General features: G+C 45.6%; 1 protein-coding gene across 3 annotated transcripts; it reads right to left on the minus strand.

Annotated features, from left to right (window-relative positions):
- Nucleotides 1-1,126: 1,126 nt before the first annotated feature.
- On the minus strand, nt 1,127-19,135 carry LOC147009279 (uncharacterized). 3 transcript variants are annotated; one of them, XM_085862082.1, is made up of 4 exons: nt 16,616-19,135; nt 15,372-15,434; nt 12,862-13,005; nt 1,127-4,142 (listed from the first exon to the last, which is right to left on the minus strand). In XM_085862082.1, the coding sequence occupies exons 1-4, from the start codon at nt 16,722-16,724 to the stop codon at nt 3,205-3,207; spliced, it is 1,254 nt and encodes a 417-aa protein (XP_085718208.1). In that variant the 5' UTR covers nt 16,725-19,135; the 3' UTR covers nt 1,127-3,204. The 3 variants fall into 3 exon arrangements, with proteins under 3 accessions (XP_085718208.1, XP_085718207.1, XP_085718206.1); XM_085862081.1 differs by lacking the exon at nt 16,616-19,135 and adding an exon at nt 16,449-16,537; XM_085862080.1 differs by lacking the exon at nt 16,616-19,135 and having other exon boundaries at nt 15,372-16,433.
- Nucleotides 19,136-19,939: the final 804 nt, after the last annotated feature.

The raw sequence follows: 19,939 nt of genomic DNA on the forward strand, positions 1-19,939 counted from the left end.
TTCAGAGGAAGTTTTGCACCAAAGGTCATAATCCTTGACCTTTGACCTTTAAAGTTCACAAAGGTCAAATTTTCAAAGTTGTAGGAATCGAACCGGGTTTTCGACCTTCTTCGACGAACTAACTCCAATAAGCTATAGCACGTATCCTGTTTCCTTATTTTAATGTCCACAACATTGTTTTGTGACCTTTAAATGTTATGCAAAGGTCAAATTTTGAAAGTTGTCGAACGAAACCGGGTTTTCGACATTTTGCAGCTAATAACCTGTCACTCGTACCACATAATGTTGATCATTTTTATAACTTGGTCAAACATTATCACATTGTCTCATCCTTGACTTCTGAAACAATCTACATCGTCAAATACCGCTCGTGAACCATCGTCATCTTCAGACTTGTTGCTTTTTATTTTCCAAGTGTCGTATCCACTCTGCTTCCTTGTTGTGTTCTTTTTCATCTTTTCAAACGGCTGATTTTTGGTTTCTTCTATTGTTGGCCTCATCCTATTTTATTTTCCTTGCTATCAATTGCATTTGGAGTTTATTAAGGGTCGCTAATGGGTCTGGATCGTTTTTTATTTGTCTGATTCTTTTCATGAGCTTTAGGCTTCTGTTTCTCTGCTCAAGTTGTTCTATTTGTCCTGTTTCCACCCTCAGTCAGTCTCTGCTTCTCAAGACTGTGTCCGTGATGATGTTTTGTTTCTGGTCAGGTTATCAGATCAATATTTTTGTGTCATTGTTTTCCTGTTATTTTCCTCTTTGACATTAAATGCTGTTTTAAAACTCACATCGATAATTTATCTTCAGTTAGGTGATTTTGGGAGCATTTTAACGATTGCTTTATTTATTCTCCTTACTTGTATCTTCAACTGTACTGTTTATTATTGTTTATTCAGTGAAGACGTAGTCTTTGCTTTGGTGATATTGTTGTGGATCCGGAGTCACGAGGGCAAGAAGGTGGGGGTATTCCTGGTTCTCCCCAGACTCACCGGGAATCGAGGCTGTCATACACGAATAACTTAGTGTCAGGGTGGGTCACTAATCGACCACGAATACAAATAACTTGACCACGTGACTCGAGGTCCTCCGTCTGACACCCATTTACCTTCAAACACGTGATCCCCTTCCAAGGAATCACGCTATTATCATTATTAATGTGGCCGAGCTTTCCGCGAGCACAATGCCGGACTGGTATCAGAGCCAATTAGTTGGGGAATTATAACCTCCTGGCTAATCTCCATACGGACATCGCTGGACCAATGGAAGAAAGGACAACCACGGGCAGACTGGAACTATAACAAGAATAATTTATTTACAATGAGCGACGAGGGAAGGGAACTCGAAAGCTTTAATGGCATCAAAGGGGAAATGCAATGAAAAGAGCAATCAAAATGTGTAGTTACAAAAAAGAAAGAAAATGTACAAGTTGCAGACTTAGTTTAACCGAAGCCTCATCTATTGGATAACAAAACAGGGTACCATCAGACCACACACATACAGGGTCTGTTTACCAGTCGTGTTTAGATGGAGGGGAATGAACAAGGATTAGAGAAAACGAAATACAGTGCAGGGGAAGACAGCAATAAATTACATTACAGGGAAGATGTCCATATGGACGAACAGACAAACAAGGACTTTGTGGGGCTTTAAACAAAAAATGGCAATTCGAGAATTTGGCACGTGTTCCAGAATGCTGGTGTGAGTCACACACGTTGAACGCCATGGCAGTAAAACACGCACGCCCTATGTGATGACGGCAGTCATGGCACACGTCATCACGCGCCGATGTCTTTATTATCCCAGTAGGTTGAGAGGGGGTGCTAACTACCCAACCCAACGCATTTAATTACATAATAACCACTAAAGGGAAGGCGCTATTCTTCACGTTCATTACGGAGATAACTATTCTAAAGAGTGTACATGCTGTGTGCGTTTCAATCTCAACATGCCGTTTATAAAACCACAACAATGTTAATTTGATTTCCTCTACTCTATTAGCCAGCTACCATAACCTCGGCTGTTCATCGTCAACCTCCTCTTCCTCAATCTGTTGTCCATTATTTTCCTCCTCATTGTAGTATATCCTTGTTGCTATTATCTGTTTTGTTTGCAAAGATGCTATTTGATCTGAGTTTGTAACTTCAAGTAGATATTTCTCTGCGGGCGCTGCTGCAGCATTTCCTTCAGTCATTCTCTAGTCCTGATGTGGAGTTTTCAGTTTTGTTTCTTGATTCAATTCTCCAATCTGTTGCCCAATTTCTGTTTCTGATATTGTGATTAAATTTGAAATCTCATCTGTTTCTGTTTTCCTCTCTCTTGCTCTACTTTCTGTGTTGCATCAATAAGTTCTGTTGGTTGTTGCATTTCTTTGGGAGTTTGTCCTCTGGGAATCTCGTTCCAAACGTATGTCCCGTCATTCCATTGTGGCATTGGCAGTGGATCACCATTTATAAGTGACCAATCATTTATTCTCTTGTTGATTGTTATTTCCATTTACGCGTTACTCTCTGAACTCAAAATCTCCATCTCCTATTTTTTGGTGACGGATCGTGATTCATGAACCAAACTGTGAAACTTCGTTCTCATCGCCTCGTTCCAAGGGCTCTTTTCAGAATCTTCACTGAAGCTCCGATATCCTCCACTTGTAGCTCGTTTGTAGTGATATTCCCAGGAATGATTTTTAAATACTCCGTAAAGGTTTTCTTCATCATTCCTGTAGCTCTACCTATCACTAGTACAATTTCGGCTTTCTTCAATTTCCACATCCTCTTGACCTCATTTTTCAGATCCTGGTATTTGGTCATTTTCCTAATTTCTGTAACATTGTCCTTTTTTTTTTTTTTTCGCTTGTTCACTTGTTCATTTTCGAGGATCGGCTCTGGTTTGTGTTTCCATGATTGTTCTGATACCGGGATGTTGAAATGTTCACAGATGTGCTAGTGGATTACTCCGTCATGCTTTTCTGTATACAGCTTTTCCGACATGAGTTTTTTTCCATCCCGAAAGGAGGTGGGCTGGTACCTTCTGTTTGTTCCCAACAAAATCTGCATTTGTCAGATTGCCTCAATCCCACTATTTTCTTGAAAGCATTAGTGCAATGTCCTTGGTCTTGGGCAATGATGATGACTTGTTCTCCATCCAAACTAATTTGACCTTCTCTTAGCCATTTCAAAGCACCTTCCTCGTCGATCCCTGTGTCCTGTCGAGCTATTTAAAAAAATCTTTCCCTCTTGTGTGTATTATTTGATGTCTCCTTAAATGTGAGGATTGAATAAAGGCTTTCAGACACAAAGAACACTTGTGTGGCTTCTCTCCAGTGTGCACTCTTTGATGATCTCTTAAATGAGATGATCGAACAAAGCCTTTAGGACACAAGGAACACTTGTGTGGCTTCTCTCCTGTGTGCGTTTTGAGATGGGTTTTTAAAATAGTCGAATCGGCAAAGGCTGAAGGACACAAAGGACACTTGCATGGCTTGTCACCTGTGTGCCCTCTTTGATGTCTCAGTAAATGTGATGATTGATTAAAGGCTTTAGGACACATCAAACACTTGTGTGGCTTCTCTCCCGTGTGTATTCTTTGATGAATGTGGAAACCTGATAAGCGAGTGAACGCCTTGCTGCACACAGAACACTTGTGTAGCTTCTCTCTTGTGTGTGTTCCTTGATGTTTCTTCAAATATGATGATTGAATGAAGGCTTTAGGACACAAAGAACACTTGAAGAGTTTCTCATCTGTGTGTGTTCCTTGATGTTTCTTCAAATATGATGATTGAATGAAGGCTTTAGGACACAAAGAACACTTGAAGAGTTTCTCATCTGTGTGTATTCTTTGATGAATGCGTAAATGTGATGAGCGAGTAAACTCCTTCCTGCAAATAGAGCACTTGAACGGTTTCTCGCCCGTGTGTATTCCTTGATGTACCTTTAAAGATGACAACGTTGTCAAGGATTTGTCACACGCAGAACACTTGTGTGGTCTCCGACTTCCTTGGATATCCTTGAGGGTTTCCATACACCATTTACAAGGCATGCTGCTGAATGTATCAGTTTCTTGAGTGACTGTCTGTGTCATGTGACGATTGAAAGCTTGTATTTTGAACAACTGGGAACAGTTGGAACAACAAACCAGTTTCATTTGTTTTTCTGTAAGGATAAGCCACAAAACAAATAATCAATAATTCACACCAACTTGTCTATGTTTGATAAGTATTGCACAAGTAAATTTAAACACTGTCAATATTTCTGTCCTCCACTCTCAGGAAGTCCAGTTCGTATTCAAAAAAATAAATAAATAAACAAATAATTAAAATCACACCCATGTCCGAGGAAGCGGTTCAATTTGGCATTTTTAACATGAAAGAGGCAAAGCCTAGAAACTAACAAAACCCACAAGAATTACCATTTTGGAACTCTTTATAACCCATTGGAATTACTCGTGGGCATGTTGGTCCATTGGACCAAATCTCCATTGGTCTTGAAGGCCTTGTTGCATACCTGTATAAGGCAAGCCAAAATGCTAAGCTAGCCAGAGTTAGATTGAGCTGGATTACTGTGGGTATCCTTCCTTTTTTCTCTCTCTCTACATGTTTGATGTAAATAAAGGCTCTTCTCTACCAAGACCAGTGTGGACAGCGCTCTATCTCAATCAGCACGGACACCCTGATCTCAACAATCACACTATTATTATTGTTGTGCATATTATTGGTACTCGCAGATACCCCTCCACGACGGGTATGGGGGACAGGATGCATCACAATACTCGGTTAAGGGAGTTTCTTTGCATGTTTTGCGCCGCATTTAACAGCTCAGTTCATATTGGTGGCGTGTCTGGGTGCCCATGGTAGCGTTTGAGACCAGTCGCTTTAGATTGTTGGCCTTGACACATTGACCATGTCCTCGTTAACGGTCGCTGGAGGATGATCCAGAACTGCAGGGTCTACCAGAATGCTCAGTTCCTCATTACTGACCACCGGCTTGTTGTAGCAACTCTAAAGCTGCACCTTAAATCCTGGAGAATGGTACCATCCCAGCCTCGGCCGGATGTTGGCAAGCTCAAGGATGAGAGAGTAGCTGAGGAGTTGCGAACAGGCTGAGTGGACACTTGGGGTGTCTGGGTGCTTTGGGGGGTCCTGAAGAGTTGTGGAGCGCCTTCAAGAACACCTTCCTTAAAGTTGCCGGTGGATGTCTTGGAACTCACTGCAGGGCAAAGAAGAATTTTGTCTCTCAAGGGACACTGGATACCATTGACCAGAGTCGCAGGGCCAGGCTGAATGGCAGAGCTGAGCTGTTCAGGGAGCTGAGGCGTAAAACTACGTGCACTGAGGGTGGACAAAGAGGCCTATGTGCGAGGAATCTGTGAGGGGGTGGAGTATCACCTGTGGGCAGGTGATTCTCGTCCCACTTACAGGGGAATTCGTGCATTGCGTTCATCCAAGCCCATCCCTCGGAGCACTGCAGTTAGAGCAGAGAGTGGTAGGCTCTTGACAAAGGACTCTGAAGTGAAGGCCCGCTGGGCCGGTTACTTTGAGCAGTTGTACCAGGCTGATCCCCCAGGTGTCAAGTTGGACGTCAAGGGTGTTACAATCCCTGTTGCTGACCCTCCAATCAACTGTGGTCCACCTTCTCTTGTGGAAACACGGGCTGCGGTGAACCGGTTGAAACGGGGTAAAGCTCCAGGGATCTGTGGCATCCATGCTGAACTTCTCAAGGCTGGTGGAAATGCTGCACTCGTGTCATTGCATGCAGTTTTGTGCTCTGCCTGGAACACAGGCATCATCCCAACTGATTGGAAGAGGGGCCTTGTTGTCCCTCTCTGGAAAGGGAAGGGTGATCGCCAAGACTGCAACAACTACCGAGGGGTGACACTGTTCTCAGTGCCGGGCAAGGTCTTTGCTCTGATAATTCTCGATAGGGTTCGCCACCATCTGCTTGAGCACCAGCGTCCAGAGCAGTCAGGCTTTACACCAAAGAGGTCAACGATTGACCGATCCTTGCTCTTCGTGTCCTCACCGAACGCAGACGAGAGTTTCGGCAGGGGCTGCTTGCAGCCTATGTTGATCTCTGTAAAGCGTTCGATTCAGTGAATCGGGATGTCCTCTGGAGGATTCTTGGTCTTCGTGGGGTGCCACCAAAACTGATCGATCTGATGTCTGAACTCTACTCTGGTACTGAGAGTGCTGTGAAGTGTGGTGGTACCATCTCTGACTTATTTCCAGTTGCTACTGGAGTTCGTCAGGGGTGTGTACTGGCCCCCACACTTTTCAGCACTTGTATGGACTGGATTTTAGGGAGGCTGTCGGAAAGATCAAGCTGCGGTGCATCGTTTGGGAATGTCAAGATCTCGGACCTTGATTTCGCAGATGATGCAGTCATCTTTGCGGAGACTTTAGATATCCTTTTGGGGGCCCTCGAGGTGCTGAATGAGGAGTCGGAGCCGCTGGGATTACGGGTTTCTTGGGTCAAAACTAAGATCCAGGCTTTCAATGACATCTTGGATGCTGCTGTCCTGTCTGTGTCTGTTTGTGGTGAGGATGTTGAGGTCATGGAGAGATTCACTTACCTTGGCAGTGATATTCATGTCTCTGCTGGCTGTGAGTCAGAGGTCAATAGACGTCTGGGTCGGGCCTGGAGAGTCATGGATTCACTGGATCATGGGGTGTGGCGCTGCCGGTACCTGTGCGGGAGGACGAAAGTCCGAGTCTTCAGGTCTTTGGTGCTTCCAGTATTGCTCTATGGATGCGAGACTTGGACTCTGACCAAGGATCTGAGACGGAGACTTAATTTCTTTGGTACCAGGTCTCTTCGGAGAATCCTTGGCTATCGCTGGTGAGATTTTGTGTCCAACGAGCGGTTGCTGAGAGAGACTCGGATGAGATTTGTTACCTGCATGGTCCGTGAGCGTCAGTTGCGGCTGTATGGACATGTGGCTCGTTTTCCTGACGCTGATCCTGCTCACCAGATTCTCTCAGCGAGGGAGTCTCATGAGTGGAGGAGGCCAATGGGTAGACCACGTGCCTCGTGGTTGCAGCAGGTTGACCATCATCTCAAGTGTTGGGGATGGGCCTGGCATCTGCCTGGGGGAAGGCCAGACGGAGGCCCCTGGAGTACCGGTGGGAAGTGGACGCAGCGACGTGCTGTTCGGGCACCTGCTCCCATACCTGACCTGACCTGACACATTGTGCCGGATGAGTAACAGGAACGATTTGACATATTCATAGTTTCTATATAACCTCCATCAACAGATTAACAACATGGCAGGATAAAAGTCGTAAATGCTGAGTTGAACAAACGTCCTGAACTCATGGACTTGGTTAAGTAAAGCACGTCGTCTGGGACCCAGCTGTCGGTTTGCCGCCGAACGCTGCTGATTGTGACTTCGTCGATTCCATCTTTGAAAATTCTATCTATATTCAATTATTTGAATCCGCTATCACCTGCGTAAATACATGGAACACATAATGTGAAGATTTCGGAAGTATGAACAGAATATGTTCGGAGAAAAGTGTGTTCGAAGTTCCAGGCTTACGCCCATTATATTATGATGACTTAATTTGTGGTTTGCTTCAATGTTATCAATATTTTTGTTATTTATTTTGTAAATAGAATGCCATGCCAGGGAAGGACCCATTAAGCCGCCCTATACACCTTAACATGGCATGCATTTAAAACATGGGCATTCTTCCGGGTTATTGGTAGTTCATTAGCCTAATCAACTCAGGAGATCATTTTGGTTTGTCATATTCCACATCAGAATGCTCCAGTAGAACTCCACAAAAAACATGCTTCACACACCTCATCCATTTTTCATAGTGTCTTAAAAGGATTTACAAGATCTACAGGATCTTCTGGGTCTTTGGGGCCTTTTGTGTCATCTGGGTCCTCAGGGTCCTCTGGTTCTTTTGGGTCAGGTCAGGTATTTTGGGTCTTTGAGGTATTTTGTGTCTTTTGGGTCCTTTGGAACTTTTGGGTGCTCTGGGTCTTGGGGTCTTAAACAGTCTTCAAAGGTCAAAGGGGTCTCATTAGACTAAAGGGTCAAAAGGATCCATTTTTCAGATAAATACTGTTAGGTTCTTCTTAATTTATGATGGATGGATGGATGGATGGAAAAAAAAAAAAGAAGTCAAATATCAAAGCAGCTTCACCGCTTAAAAATGGAAGAATTTTGGAACTGGCAAAATTCATCAGTTACTGAGCACACACAAGCTGCCTCAGCAAAAGTTGTTCGATTGTTCTAGACAGTGTATAACAATGACAGGCTTGTGTGTCCAATACCAGCTTCTCTGTGTTTCCAGAGGTTAACATACTTCGATCAACGTCTTGTTGAATCCATCCGTTGTTCTGTCCGTCCACCAATCCCTCATGCAAATCCTCCTGTTTACTTTCTCAACAATCCTCTTCAGGAAGTTCAATCATTCAAACTCCTGGGAGTAGTCGGGAAATGTTGGTTGTAGGACCAACCACTCGACAGAGACTCTGAGCCACATATCATTTTGTGATTGTAGTAAAAAAAAAAATTTCCATCGATTGCTTGACATCCATTAAATATTTTTCAACCTCTCAATTTATATGTTTTATTTACAATTGTCTTCATTATTTTTTTTCAACAAGACTTTTTTAGATAATTACTACATTTGTTATGTTTTCTGTTTAAATACCAAGGCTGTGATTTTCTCCACTCTTTGGTTTGGTTATTGCTTGGTTCTATATAATTGATATACCAGGAAGAACTAGAAGGGAACTCTTCGAAGTCACATCGCCAGATATGCCAATGCCCACATTATTACATCATTATACACACTTGGACCAAGCTGGATTTAAATCCCTGAACCAAGATCAAAACATTAAATAATTCTGGCTGCCAGACAATGCATCCGCCGAGGTTGAAATTTAAAACGTACATTTGTTCCCCATGACTACAAGACCAGAACTGTGAAGTTTCACATCGATTGATGAAGTGGTTCAAGAGAAAGTACTTTTTAAAAAGATAACCATTCAATCCAATATGTCTTCTGGACTGTGTGACCTATTAATTATTTGTGAATACCCTGAAATCCCCAAGGCTTGGGGAACGTGTGTGTGAGGTTTCCCCTCAATCTGTTCAGCCATTTCGGAGAAGAAGATTTTTGAAGGTTTTTATTTTTAAAAAAATTAATAAATTGCTGCCAAACCACGTGACCGATAACGTCATCAATCCCCCCCTCTCACTCCCCAATACAATTTAGCCCAAGAGGACCCTCAAAAAATGTTCATACTGACCGGATAAAGCGTTCAACATATGCAATTATGACGTCATAAAAAGCCGCATATGACATCATCAAAAAAAACATTCATTTCCCATGGAGAATACTTGACATGTGCCAAGATTCAATTTTTTTCCATAGAGCGGTTTCGGAGATACAGAGGTCCAAAGTTTTCCTTTTTTTCCAACATGGCTGCCATACCACGTGACCTATGACATCATAATTATCATTAAAACATTCTGCACGAGTCATTGCACTTGTGGTGAAAATTTTGTGCCAATCGGGTAAGCGGTTGCAGAGAAAACAGAGAAAATTAGCACGGACGGATAGAGGGGAGAGAGAGAGAGAGGAGACTGGGACCATACTCTGTGCAGAGCATTGGTGCTGCTTAAGCAGTCTCCTTGGCTATTGGGCACAATCCTGGATGGGTCACCATTCCGACACATAACAGTATACCAGCATGCTGGCACTCATTTTGCCGACCTCGGAAGGACGACAGGCAGAGTCAACCCCACCTGGTATTCAACAGCTGAGCGGTATTTGAACTCAGGACCCGAGGATCCCAAGCCCACCACCCTAACCATTAAGCCAACACCAGGCATACGGACGGATAGACAACCCGAAAACATGATGCCTCCGGCAACTTCATCAGCGGAGGCACAAAAAATGTGTCGGTAGATATTTAAAATTACCCCCAACCTAATTCTTTTTTTTTTTCTTCATTCTTATGTATATTTTAACTCTTGTACTTATGCTGTACATCTTAACTCTGATGTACATCTTAATTCTTATACTTGCTGTATATCCCTCAATTCTATATATACATATATATTTATTATATCTTATGTAGATATCCATAAGTTGTTGTTGTTCGTCTTTCGGCTGCTCCCGTTAGGGGTCGCCACAGCAGATCATCCGTTATGATCCGCATACTGATTTGGCATAGGTTTTACGCCGGATGCCCTTCCTGACGCAACCCTGGTCGCCTCTGATGACACAGGGGTAAGGATTGGGTTTCGCCATGATTCCGGGCTGCCCTACACCCTCTCATAGCGCGGCCCAGTGCAGAGCTCCTGTCTTCAAGCGATCCTCCAACCCAAGCCTCTGAGTCACCGGATTACAGGTGCACGCCACTACGCCCGGTCTGTAGATATCCATAAGTGAGGGTGTCAATTCCATTTTCTAAAATGTATTGTTACGGCTGTGGAAATTCGCCTTACACCATAAAGGGCCCGCAGGTGAGATATCTCGATAGGTACATGTGTAGTTAGCCCAAACCCGTTGTATAGAGGGAATTTATGTGATTCATCTGGGCTGCGACGCTTTGAGTTAGCCATTTTTTTTCTGTCGTTATTTTGAACCAACCACGTCTCAACCACCATCACACAACAACCACCTTAACCACCACGCCAGCCATCGTCACCAACTACAACCACGCTCCAACCCGCAGACAACAACCACAACGCCAACCCTCACCACAGAAGACCCTCCACCACCTTCGCCTTTACCTTCACGAATTCATCCCACATCATCGCTTCTACGGCCATTCCCGCACCACCTGTGAACACTGAACGTCGGGCTGTCTCGGGCCCGTTCGGCGATTGGTGCCGAACGCACCGAGCCGCGAGCGCGAATGGCGGCCTTTCCGAGGGGAAAATTCGGATCAGAAACGCTTCACGCCCACTTCTCCTCCGTCCAATTGGCGAGCGTGGGGCGGTTTGGCCCCACCTCCAAGCGTGTGTATGTGAAGTCCGAAAATGGAAATTTTAGGATCAGGAGAGGTTCACGCCAATTTTTGCCCGACCAATGGCTGACCGGGGAGGGCGGCGTGGCCCCGCCTCCAATCGCGTTCTGATCCTAAAATTTGCATATTGGCTGCTCCTGCCGCCTATAAAAAGGCGAGCGCAAGGCAAATTGGAGCGAGTTGGGTTTTGGAGTTGCTTGGAGAGTGTCGTCGAGAGGTTGCTCTTGGGGACAAGGAGCGTTGCGTTGGCGGAGTTGAGTCGAGTGCGCGCGGTGGAACTGCAAGCAAGGGAGCTCAGGTCCGAGGCAAGAAGGTCGGCGACGAGGTTGCGGTGTGGGGGATCGCTCGTCTCGTCGCGGGACCCAAGCCAGCCAGCCACTCCCCTCCCCCAGGGCATCAACAATTCCCCCTTTCCCCCGCACTGAGATAGTACAAAAGGGGGCCCCGTTCCCACCCCACCCCAAACGTGGTGCCAACGAAACCCGCCAAGGGGCACGGAGTTGGGGCACAATTGCGCAGCCACATTTGCGGCTTGCCCGCCAACGCGTCACGAGGACACGGGTACGACCTCCCCGGTCTCGCGGACCTGGCCGCTCCTCCAGGTCACGCGCACATTTGGCCTATGGGCCTGTCTGCCTCCTTGTCTGTGAGGGTGGCTTCTATCCTTTGCTTTTGTGTAAATGTGTATTGGCGCCGTCTGTGAAGTAAAACTGTATAAGTGTTGCCGTGTGTGCGCGTAGTCGGTTTTAATTCTTACATTTGCTTTATGTGCATTTTGATTCTGTATGGCTGAATATACGTGCTTTCCGTGTGCCGGAAAATAAAATGCTTCCTTGTTGAACTGTGTCCGTTTCGCTTTGTCTTTTCTCTATTGACTCTCCATCCTGCTTCACGTAAGGGGTTCGTAGTGGGTGCAACATCCCGGTAATTAATCGGAACCGTCGAGGCCGACAATAACACCGCTCGGTTATCACTGTAGCACGGAACGGACCGCTTAAGCGGTTCGTGTCCGGAGTCGGCCTGTGGCGTGGTACGATCGCCCGGTCGACCATTCGCGCAGGTACTTAGGTAGATCGATTTTGGCGAGCAACCCTATCCTGCTCGGGTGGGCAATTGGCACGATCGTGGTGAGGTTAAACCCCCACCCGTGACAAGCTCCCGGCATTGTTCCGAGAGGGTCACGACAGAATTGTCCATCCGGTGGGCGACGCCTTTTTATTTACTTGTTCTGTGTTTATAACTTCTTATCGTCTTCGTTTTTCTTTACTCTTCTTTCTGAAAAGCCAAACAGTTGTAATAATGCTCAAAGTTTATACTCTCTTTCATTACATTTCTCTTTATCCCCTTTCACTTTTTAATCACATTTGGAAGCATGCTTATAAGCATAAGCCTTTGTTCTCAGTCCCACCAATTATTTCTCCACCAAACTCATCTTTAAATTTCCGAAGAACCTTTTTATTTTTTGTAGAGAACAGACTACTATTCGGTTTGTAATTTCTTGTGTTATAAATACCTATGTCTTGTGTCATATCCTCAAACATCTTCTGCCTTGATTTCTAACCATATAAAGTAGATCAACACTCCATTGTCACATTTATTTCTGAAGGTTGTTGTAATCATAGTAGTACATTAACAACTTTGACAAGTGAAGAATTGATATCCCTATATAAATTAGATTATCCATTTCAATACTCTCTTTAATCATGTGAAAAGCACAAAAGTTCTCAGAAAACACCTCAACTCTTTGAAAGCAGGGTTTATTAATTATTTTGCATGCCTGTTTCCAAGCTGTAGAGAGAGAGAGGGGGAAGGGGCAGGGTACACGGAGTAAACGAAACAAGTAAACACAATGTGATGATCTATAAAGAGCTCGGCTTACCTTCGAGCAGCTGAGAAGCTTTGCTTGGCTCCATGGGTGGAGAATCGCAGGGTTCCTGCTTCACCTGATCATTGCTCAAAGCATCCTGGTCAGTGTGAATAAGGTTGTTTTGGAAAGTTTCTGAATTCACTACTTGAGCTTCACCTGTTCATTACAATAAAGGGAGGGAAAAACAAGGACATCAAAACCAAAACAATCATTCCATGTAGTGAAGAGAAACCCATGGGGTCTCCAATGGACAAACTAACTTTCCCACTAAACCAAAGAGGTCAACAAAGGAGGGGGTTAATGGAAGAAAAAAACAAACAAACTCGTGACCGAAAGGGCATGGTGGTCTGAAAATAAAGGAAGTGCATGATGAAATGACAATTTGGTGTTCTCGCTGATGCGGAATACCTGGGTGTATTCTATTGCCTTGTAAAATTAATTATGTGAACTCTTAATTCGTGCCTTGGGATTGTTATCTCCACTTCACGATGCACCTTTGCTAAAAATGAGTTTCAAACATTTGTAAACAAGGGGTCACTTTTGATCATCACCTTTTTCTTTCTCCTATTTCTGCAGGTGATACTAACCATCACACCCACTCTATAACCGGATTTATTCTATTCATCCACTCCTGGATTATAGTCACTGTCATGAGATTTCCCAACAGAGAGTTGGGCAAAAAGGTGGGAAAATACTTTTCACACGTTTTCGCTTTGTTCATGAAAATTCAAAATAAAGACCAATTACTGCACCGTAGTCCCAAGAAGGAAGCCAGGCATAACAATACGTGCGTGCACGCACACACTGTACTGGTAAGTACTTACAAAAGTTATTTTATTTGAACTTATAACCTTCACTTATAAGCAATTTACTGATTTCCTAACTACCCGGATCATCAGCAGGGCACCGTTTTTCATCGAGGTTTCAGTCCTTTCAGCCCAGGACCTCTCCAAACGACGGATCCACAACCCCGGTCGTAGGTCCACATCAGTAGATTACTTAACATCAATGGACCCACAACCTCAAAGTTGTGTCCAGACAGTCAGTCAACACAGCAATGCAATATCCTTATTCAAACTTATTTAATTATTATTTTTATTTGAAGTATTACTACATTTGAATAACTTTAATCAAACACCACATTATGTGATAATATATTAAGCGATAAACACTTTACCTTGTGAACGTGTCCATTACACAGCACCTCCATCGAACCATAGACTCAAACTGTCGTTAATAACCAATTTTAACATGCTGCACTGCGTATCTTAGCAACCACCAATAAATTTTAATGCTCATCAGATGCTCAAGGAGAGCGAAGAATGTGGAACTTCACCATGCCTCACTCGCAGTAGCCCAACGTTCGACTGGGAGTGTGGTCCGCCAGAAGGAGCATCAGGATTGGCCGCCCACCGAGGAAGAGGACCCCTTAGAGACCATGGAAAGGTGCCAAAGGCCAATGGGTGACTCCCTTTGGCAAGAATACAACCAGAAGGAGTTGTTGTAGTGCTGGGTTGGATGGAGAGTCCAGGATTTTCCTCCGGATAGGATTTTGCACCACACACTCCCACAACATCCCCAACTCCACATTGTAGGACCTCCCCACTGCCAAATTGAGGCCAAAGTTGAAGGTAATTGTGATTTCCAGGCTTTGATAGAAAGCATAGCGATGAAGGGAATGGTTATTGATGTGCTGTGTTTATTGGAACATTCAATTCTTTCGCGTGTGACTTGACATGTACTTTGGAGGACAGATACCCCGTGAAATTGGAAGGTAGATCGGTATATATTTTTAGCATCTGATCCATCTTTTTCCCTGAATACATGATAAATAAACCCTTTCAATGATAAGAAAATTTTTCCCGCCTTTTGCCTTCTCGCTCCACCGACCACCACTTTTGGCTTGCATTTGGGCGATCCTTGGGTGGAAATTAGATATCAATAATAGTACTGTATGTACACAGTATCATGAATTCAACATTGTTTTGGTCATTCACAGATGTCTTAGGCCTCCAGCTCAGAATGCCTGCGTTAGCTGGGCATCTTATGGGACAATATTTAATCAAACCAGAAAATGCCCAAACCTTTGACGAGGTGCAATTACAACATCACTTTTCTCCTTATTTTTATGTTGTTTAATGGAAATGTCGATCGTGAATGATGATGTGGTAACAGAACAAAATGAATTGTAGAAAGAAAGGGGAAACACATCAACAGCTGGGTTGAGGGACAAAATTGAGACAAGTAGGGGATGGGTGAAAGAACGAGAGGTCGGGGAGGTTGCAATGGGTGAACAGAAACAAACTCTCAGTAAATTTAACCGGAACATCACAAACAAATATTGTGATGCTTCAATGTGCAGAGAGGATTCCGTTATTAATGAGATGGGTCATTGAATCACTCTGTGGCCGAAAGAAAAATCCAACAGCAGCATCTCTCCAGATAATAACCTCAGTATGTACAATGTATATGCACATATGTAACTGGAACTGGAACAAGCACAATGTTGATGTGGTTCAGACCTTTCTCTTGAAACATTGATTCATCCTCAAACTCAGATTCCACCTTCACTTTCACAATCAGATCTGAAAAGAAAAACATCCTTAAAAATATTAAAATGAAAACAACTAGAAGAGCACTTTGGAGAGCGCATACCTCCGCCATGTAATGCCTGATCCACGAGACCATATCGGGCCCAATACATTTTTGAAATATCATACTACACCGTGCTATACCCCCTGCTGGCTCTGCCCCTTTTGTCATTCTGATCTGATCTTGCCGTCAAACGCGGACAACGCGGACGTGGTATAAATCACCGGCTTTCGCTCCAATGAGGGAGTCCCTGGGTCTGTCGGCAGAGATGCCGTTCGTCTATGGATCTCGTTGCTGGCGAAAAGATGGTGGCGTTTGTGGAGATGAAGGTGAGGAGATGTTGTTCGTTGTGGCGAAGGTGGTGAGGAGATGTTGGCGGTTGTTGGTTAAGGTGGTGAGGAGATGTTGGCGGTTGTGGTGACGGTGGTGAGGAGATGTTGGCGGTTGTGGAGACGGTGGTGAGGAGATGTTGGCGGTTGTGGCGACGGTGGTGAGGAGATGTTGGCGGTTGTGGCGAAGGTGGTGAGGAGATGTTGGCAGTTGTGGCAAAGGTGGTGAGGAGATGTTGTTTAAAATAACGATAGGAAAGAATAACACGACCTCAAAGGTTCACAGCCCGGCTCACGAATAATTCCCGTTAGACATCGGTGGGGAAATCTAACCTGGACACACACTTATCGACATAACTAATCTTCGGGGAACCTGAATGGTGTTCTGTGAATTTCCACAACCGTAACAATATATATCGATATCTCTATATACCTCTCTATATCCCCCTCTCTCTCCCTCCCCCCTTTAAAATTACCGTCAGCGGAGCGACGGGTCGTATTTGCTCGTAAAAAATTACAATTTTGGAATCGCTGGTGCATTTTTTAAGCAGGCTGTCCACCAGACTGCCTGATGCTCGTTTCAATCTCTGGCAAAATGTGATTCATGCAGTCTTTCACATACGACATTAAGCCGGCTATCTCTTCTGCAATGTGAACATTTACCATCCCAGAAGTTACCTTTCGAAGGTCGAGCACAACAACCGATTTACAAACGTTCTTCCCACGGTGATCCGAGGCTCCATCACGAGCACCTCATACATGTGTCGCTTGCAGGGAGGAAATATGAACAAACATCAGTTTTTAACCTTCGTATCGGTTACCAGGGCAACAAGAACAGCACGTACCGGGTCCGAACTCCTTGTGGGCGGGAGATCCTCCCGGACCGACATCGGGGACACTCGTGGGTCCATGAGGGTTCACCTCGTGCTCCTCACCGGAGAGATCGCGGGTCATCGCACACAGCACACGGTGTTCTCAACTTCGGGACAATTCATTCAGGAACCACAGCACTGAGTGTGGAGTATTTCGACAACAATGAAGCACGTGCTGTTATTCCCCTGCTTCTTCTTCTTCCTCTTCCTCCTCCTATGAATTTAAACGCGCTATCTGGGCCGCGAAGCTCTATGTTGGCCACACACACATAAACACCACGAGCCAGAGCCTGGTGTTAGCTTTGGATGCTCGGGTCCTGAGTTCGAGCCCCTTAACCGTTGAATTAACACCAGGGGGTTGATTCAGCCTGTCATCCTTCCGAGGCCGGCGAAAGGAGCACCAGCGTGGACTGGTAATCGGGACCCCAAACCAATGATGCGACCAGCAGCTAAAAAGGCTGTACACGAAGGGAACCTAAACACTCGGAGCTGGAGCAAGCAAGTGCAGCACAATTCATGGAGTGCTGCGCAGCAAAGCACGTGCTCGTCTCTTCTTCTTCTTCTTCTTCTTCTTCTTCTTCTTCTTCTTCTTCTTCTTCTTCTTCTTCTTCTTCTTCTTCTTCACCTTTTCTTCAAGTGCAATGTCGTACTCACAGCTCTTGTTGAAGTTCTCCCGGTTCTCCCCACACGAATGAGAAAACTTGGGGACGGAGACCACGCCCATGATTGTTCTCTGTAGACCACGCCCATGATTGTTCTCCATAGACCACGCCCATGATTGTTCTCGAGACCTCGCGGTTGCTGCCCTCGGTTGCTGCCCTCGTACCGTGTGACCTTCAAACTTGGACATTCGGACTAGTTCGTCCTGTTTCACATCGTTAATAGTTTATAAACAGGTTCCGCCATGTTTACTTGTTTATGTTTTTATGTGAATCCCAGCTGAGTCATGATTCGGAGGAACCCAGGTTCAAATCCCGTGTCATGTAAGTGCCCACTGATACCTCCTCGCCCTCTGTACACAAGGGAAGTGTAATTAATTTATGAATGGAACACACAGCCGGGTAGGGGTTCAGGGAAGAGCTGTAAATGTTTTGGCGATATTTCCGTACGTAATAAATGTATAGATGCAGTGAAAGCCCCTCATGTCGTGATGAAAGTCGTGTCTGCAGGATTTGATGGATCTCCGGCGGAGGTGCACGTTGGTGACGTCACAATCAGGAATGGCGGATCCGGGAGGGGGGGGTCGCATGGACCCAATGAACTCCCCCCACCCCCTCCCTCAGCCCTTACAATTATGTCATGTGATCGTCATGCGAGATATCACAGGAGAATCGGCAATTAATCCGATCCGTGATACTTTACTGCCGCTGGTTCTGTATTAATCCCTTCGACTCGGTCTTTAGTTCTGGCTCTCGTTCCTGGAGACACGCTGTCGTTCTGGTGTACCTTCTGTCTTCGGACGTAACATTTGGCGATGAGTAAGCTGTGGCTTCGTACGGGCAAAGTGGAGGAGCTCAACCCCAGGCAGTCATGGGATGTTTCCGTGGTGGAACGTTTGTCATTTTACCTCGAGGTGAACCAGATCACTGAAGACGGCACAAAACGCGCCATTCGGTTGTTGGTTGTGGGAGACAAAACATACACAGTCATCCGGTCACTTGTGCGCACCCAGAAAACCGGGAGAAGTGGATTTTGAAGAGATCGTGAATACTTTCAAAGAGCTTATTTATCCAAGGACATCTTCACTTATGGCTCACAGACTTCCTCTCCTGTCGTAGTCAACGTGTGGCCCCAAATGGAGTTCTTTCATCCCCTCTTCCTGTCCAGGCTGGAGTTCCTCAAGGTAGCGTTCTGGGCCCTGTTCTTTTTCTGGTTTTCATCAATGATCTCTCCGACTCTCTGGAAAATCTTCCTTCTCTCTTTGCTGATGCCTCCACCCTTTGCCATCCGTACCATCTGTCATCGCTCAAACCGGCAAGCAGCAGCTTCTTCGCTCTCTGCACATCTAGGTAAAATCACAAACTGGTCCAACACGTGGAACATATCTTTCAATCCTGACAAATCTCAAAGGACCTCACGATGTCTCTCCGAAAGGACCGTCTGGAACCCCCTCCCCTCTATCTACTTTCTCAACAATCCTCTTGAAGAAGTCCTTTCATTCAAGCTTTTTGGTTTCACTACCTGACATTATCTTTCCTGGAAAAGCCACATTTCCAACCAGGCCTGCAAAGCCAGTCGCAGACTGGGCATCCCACATCGTGCAAAGTCCTTCCTCAGCAAACCTGAGCTTTTAACCACTTACAAAGCTTTCATCCGCAGCCTAATGGAGTACTGCTCCCCCTCTAGAGTAGAGCTCCTGCCTCACACCTAGCTCGACTTCACCCTGTGCAAACTACGGGTTTTAGGATAATTGGTTTCTCCCGCGATGAAGCTGAGTCTTTGGGTCTCTCATTCCCTCACTGGAGGCAAGTCGGTGGTCTTCCTGTCTTTTACCATCTCCTCTCTGACTTTGTCCCCCCCCCCCCATTGCTCTGTCTGTGATCTGTCCCCCCTATATTTCCTCAGGATGCACAAGGTCCACCAAAAACCCCCTTCTGGTGAAACTGCCAAAATCAAGAATCACTGCTCACCTTCACTTTTTCATTCCTCTTTTTTCCCACCTCTGGAATAAACTCCCACAATCTTTTCAATCCCACTCCTCCATCCAGGTCGTCAAAGCAGCTGTTCACCTCCATCTCATATCTTCCCCCATCCAAAATCTTGATCTTTACTGTACTGTACTGAAATGGGAGATGCTTAGCAGGCAGACACGAACCGGAGACCCAGTCCGAGGTGCGCCAGCCAGTCTCGACCCAACAGGGGGGGCCCCTCCCCTCGTACAACGAACACCGAGAGCTGGGCGCGTCGATCTCGGTAGCGCACTGAGACGTCGGCCCTCGCAAGCGGTGCAATCGCCTCACCGGTGTACGTGTATAACGACAAGGCCGTCTTGACCAGGCGAATACCGCGAAGACCACGAGCCGCCCGCTCATCCATGACCGACACTGCTGCCCCAGTATCCACGCAAAACACAGTCGGTTGGCCATTCACTTCGACCTCAACCGTGAAAGGCGTCGTCATCTCCGAACCAACGGAAAACAGACTCAACCGTGGTTGCATCTCCCGCTCTGGCTCGCCGGCATTGTCAGGCCCCGGTTGCAGGCCGATCTCCGGGTCACTGGGGTCCTCTCGCACCTCGTCATCCAAGACCCCAACGGTGGCCCCCGCCATCCGACACACACGCTTCAAATGTCCCAC

Source organism: Eptatretus burgeri, chromosome 17 (genome assembly GCF_056783735.1).
Source record: "Eptatretus burgeri isolate ZD-2024b chromosome 17, Ebu_testis_v1, whole genome shotgun sequence".
NCBI classification, from domain to species: domain Eukaryota; kingdom Metazoa; phylum Chordata; class Myxini; order Myxiniformes; family Myxinidae; genus Eptatretus; species Eptatretus burgeri.

What these genes read in the sequence shown, in the direction of transcription:
- LOC147009279 (XM_085862080.1), bottom strand. Translation starts at nt 15,612, where the DNA reads ATGACAAAAGGGGCAGAGCCAGCAGGGGGTATAGCACGGTGTAGTATG. An exon ending in ATCAATGTTTCAAGAGAAAG is followed by an intron (nt 13,006 to 15,371) that starts GTCTGAACCACA and finishes TGTAATGAACAG; the next exon opens with GTGAAGCTCAAGTAGTGAAT. An exon ending in AGCTTCTCAGCTGCTCGAAG is followed by an intron (nt 4,143 to 12,861) that starts GTAAGCCGAGCT and finishes TTATCCTTACAG; the next exon opens with AAAAACAAATGAAACTGGTT.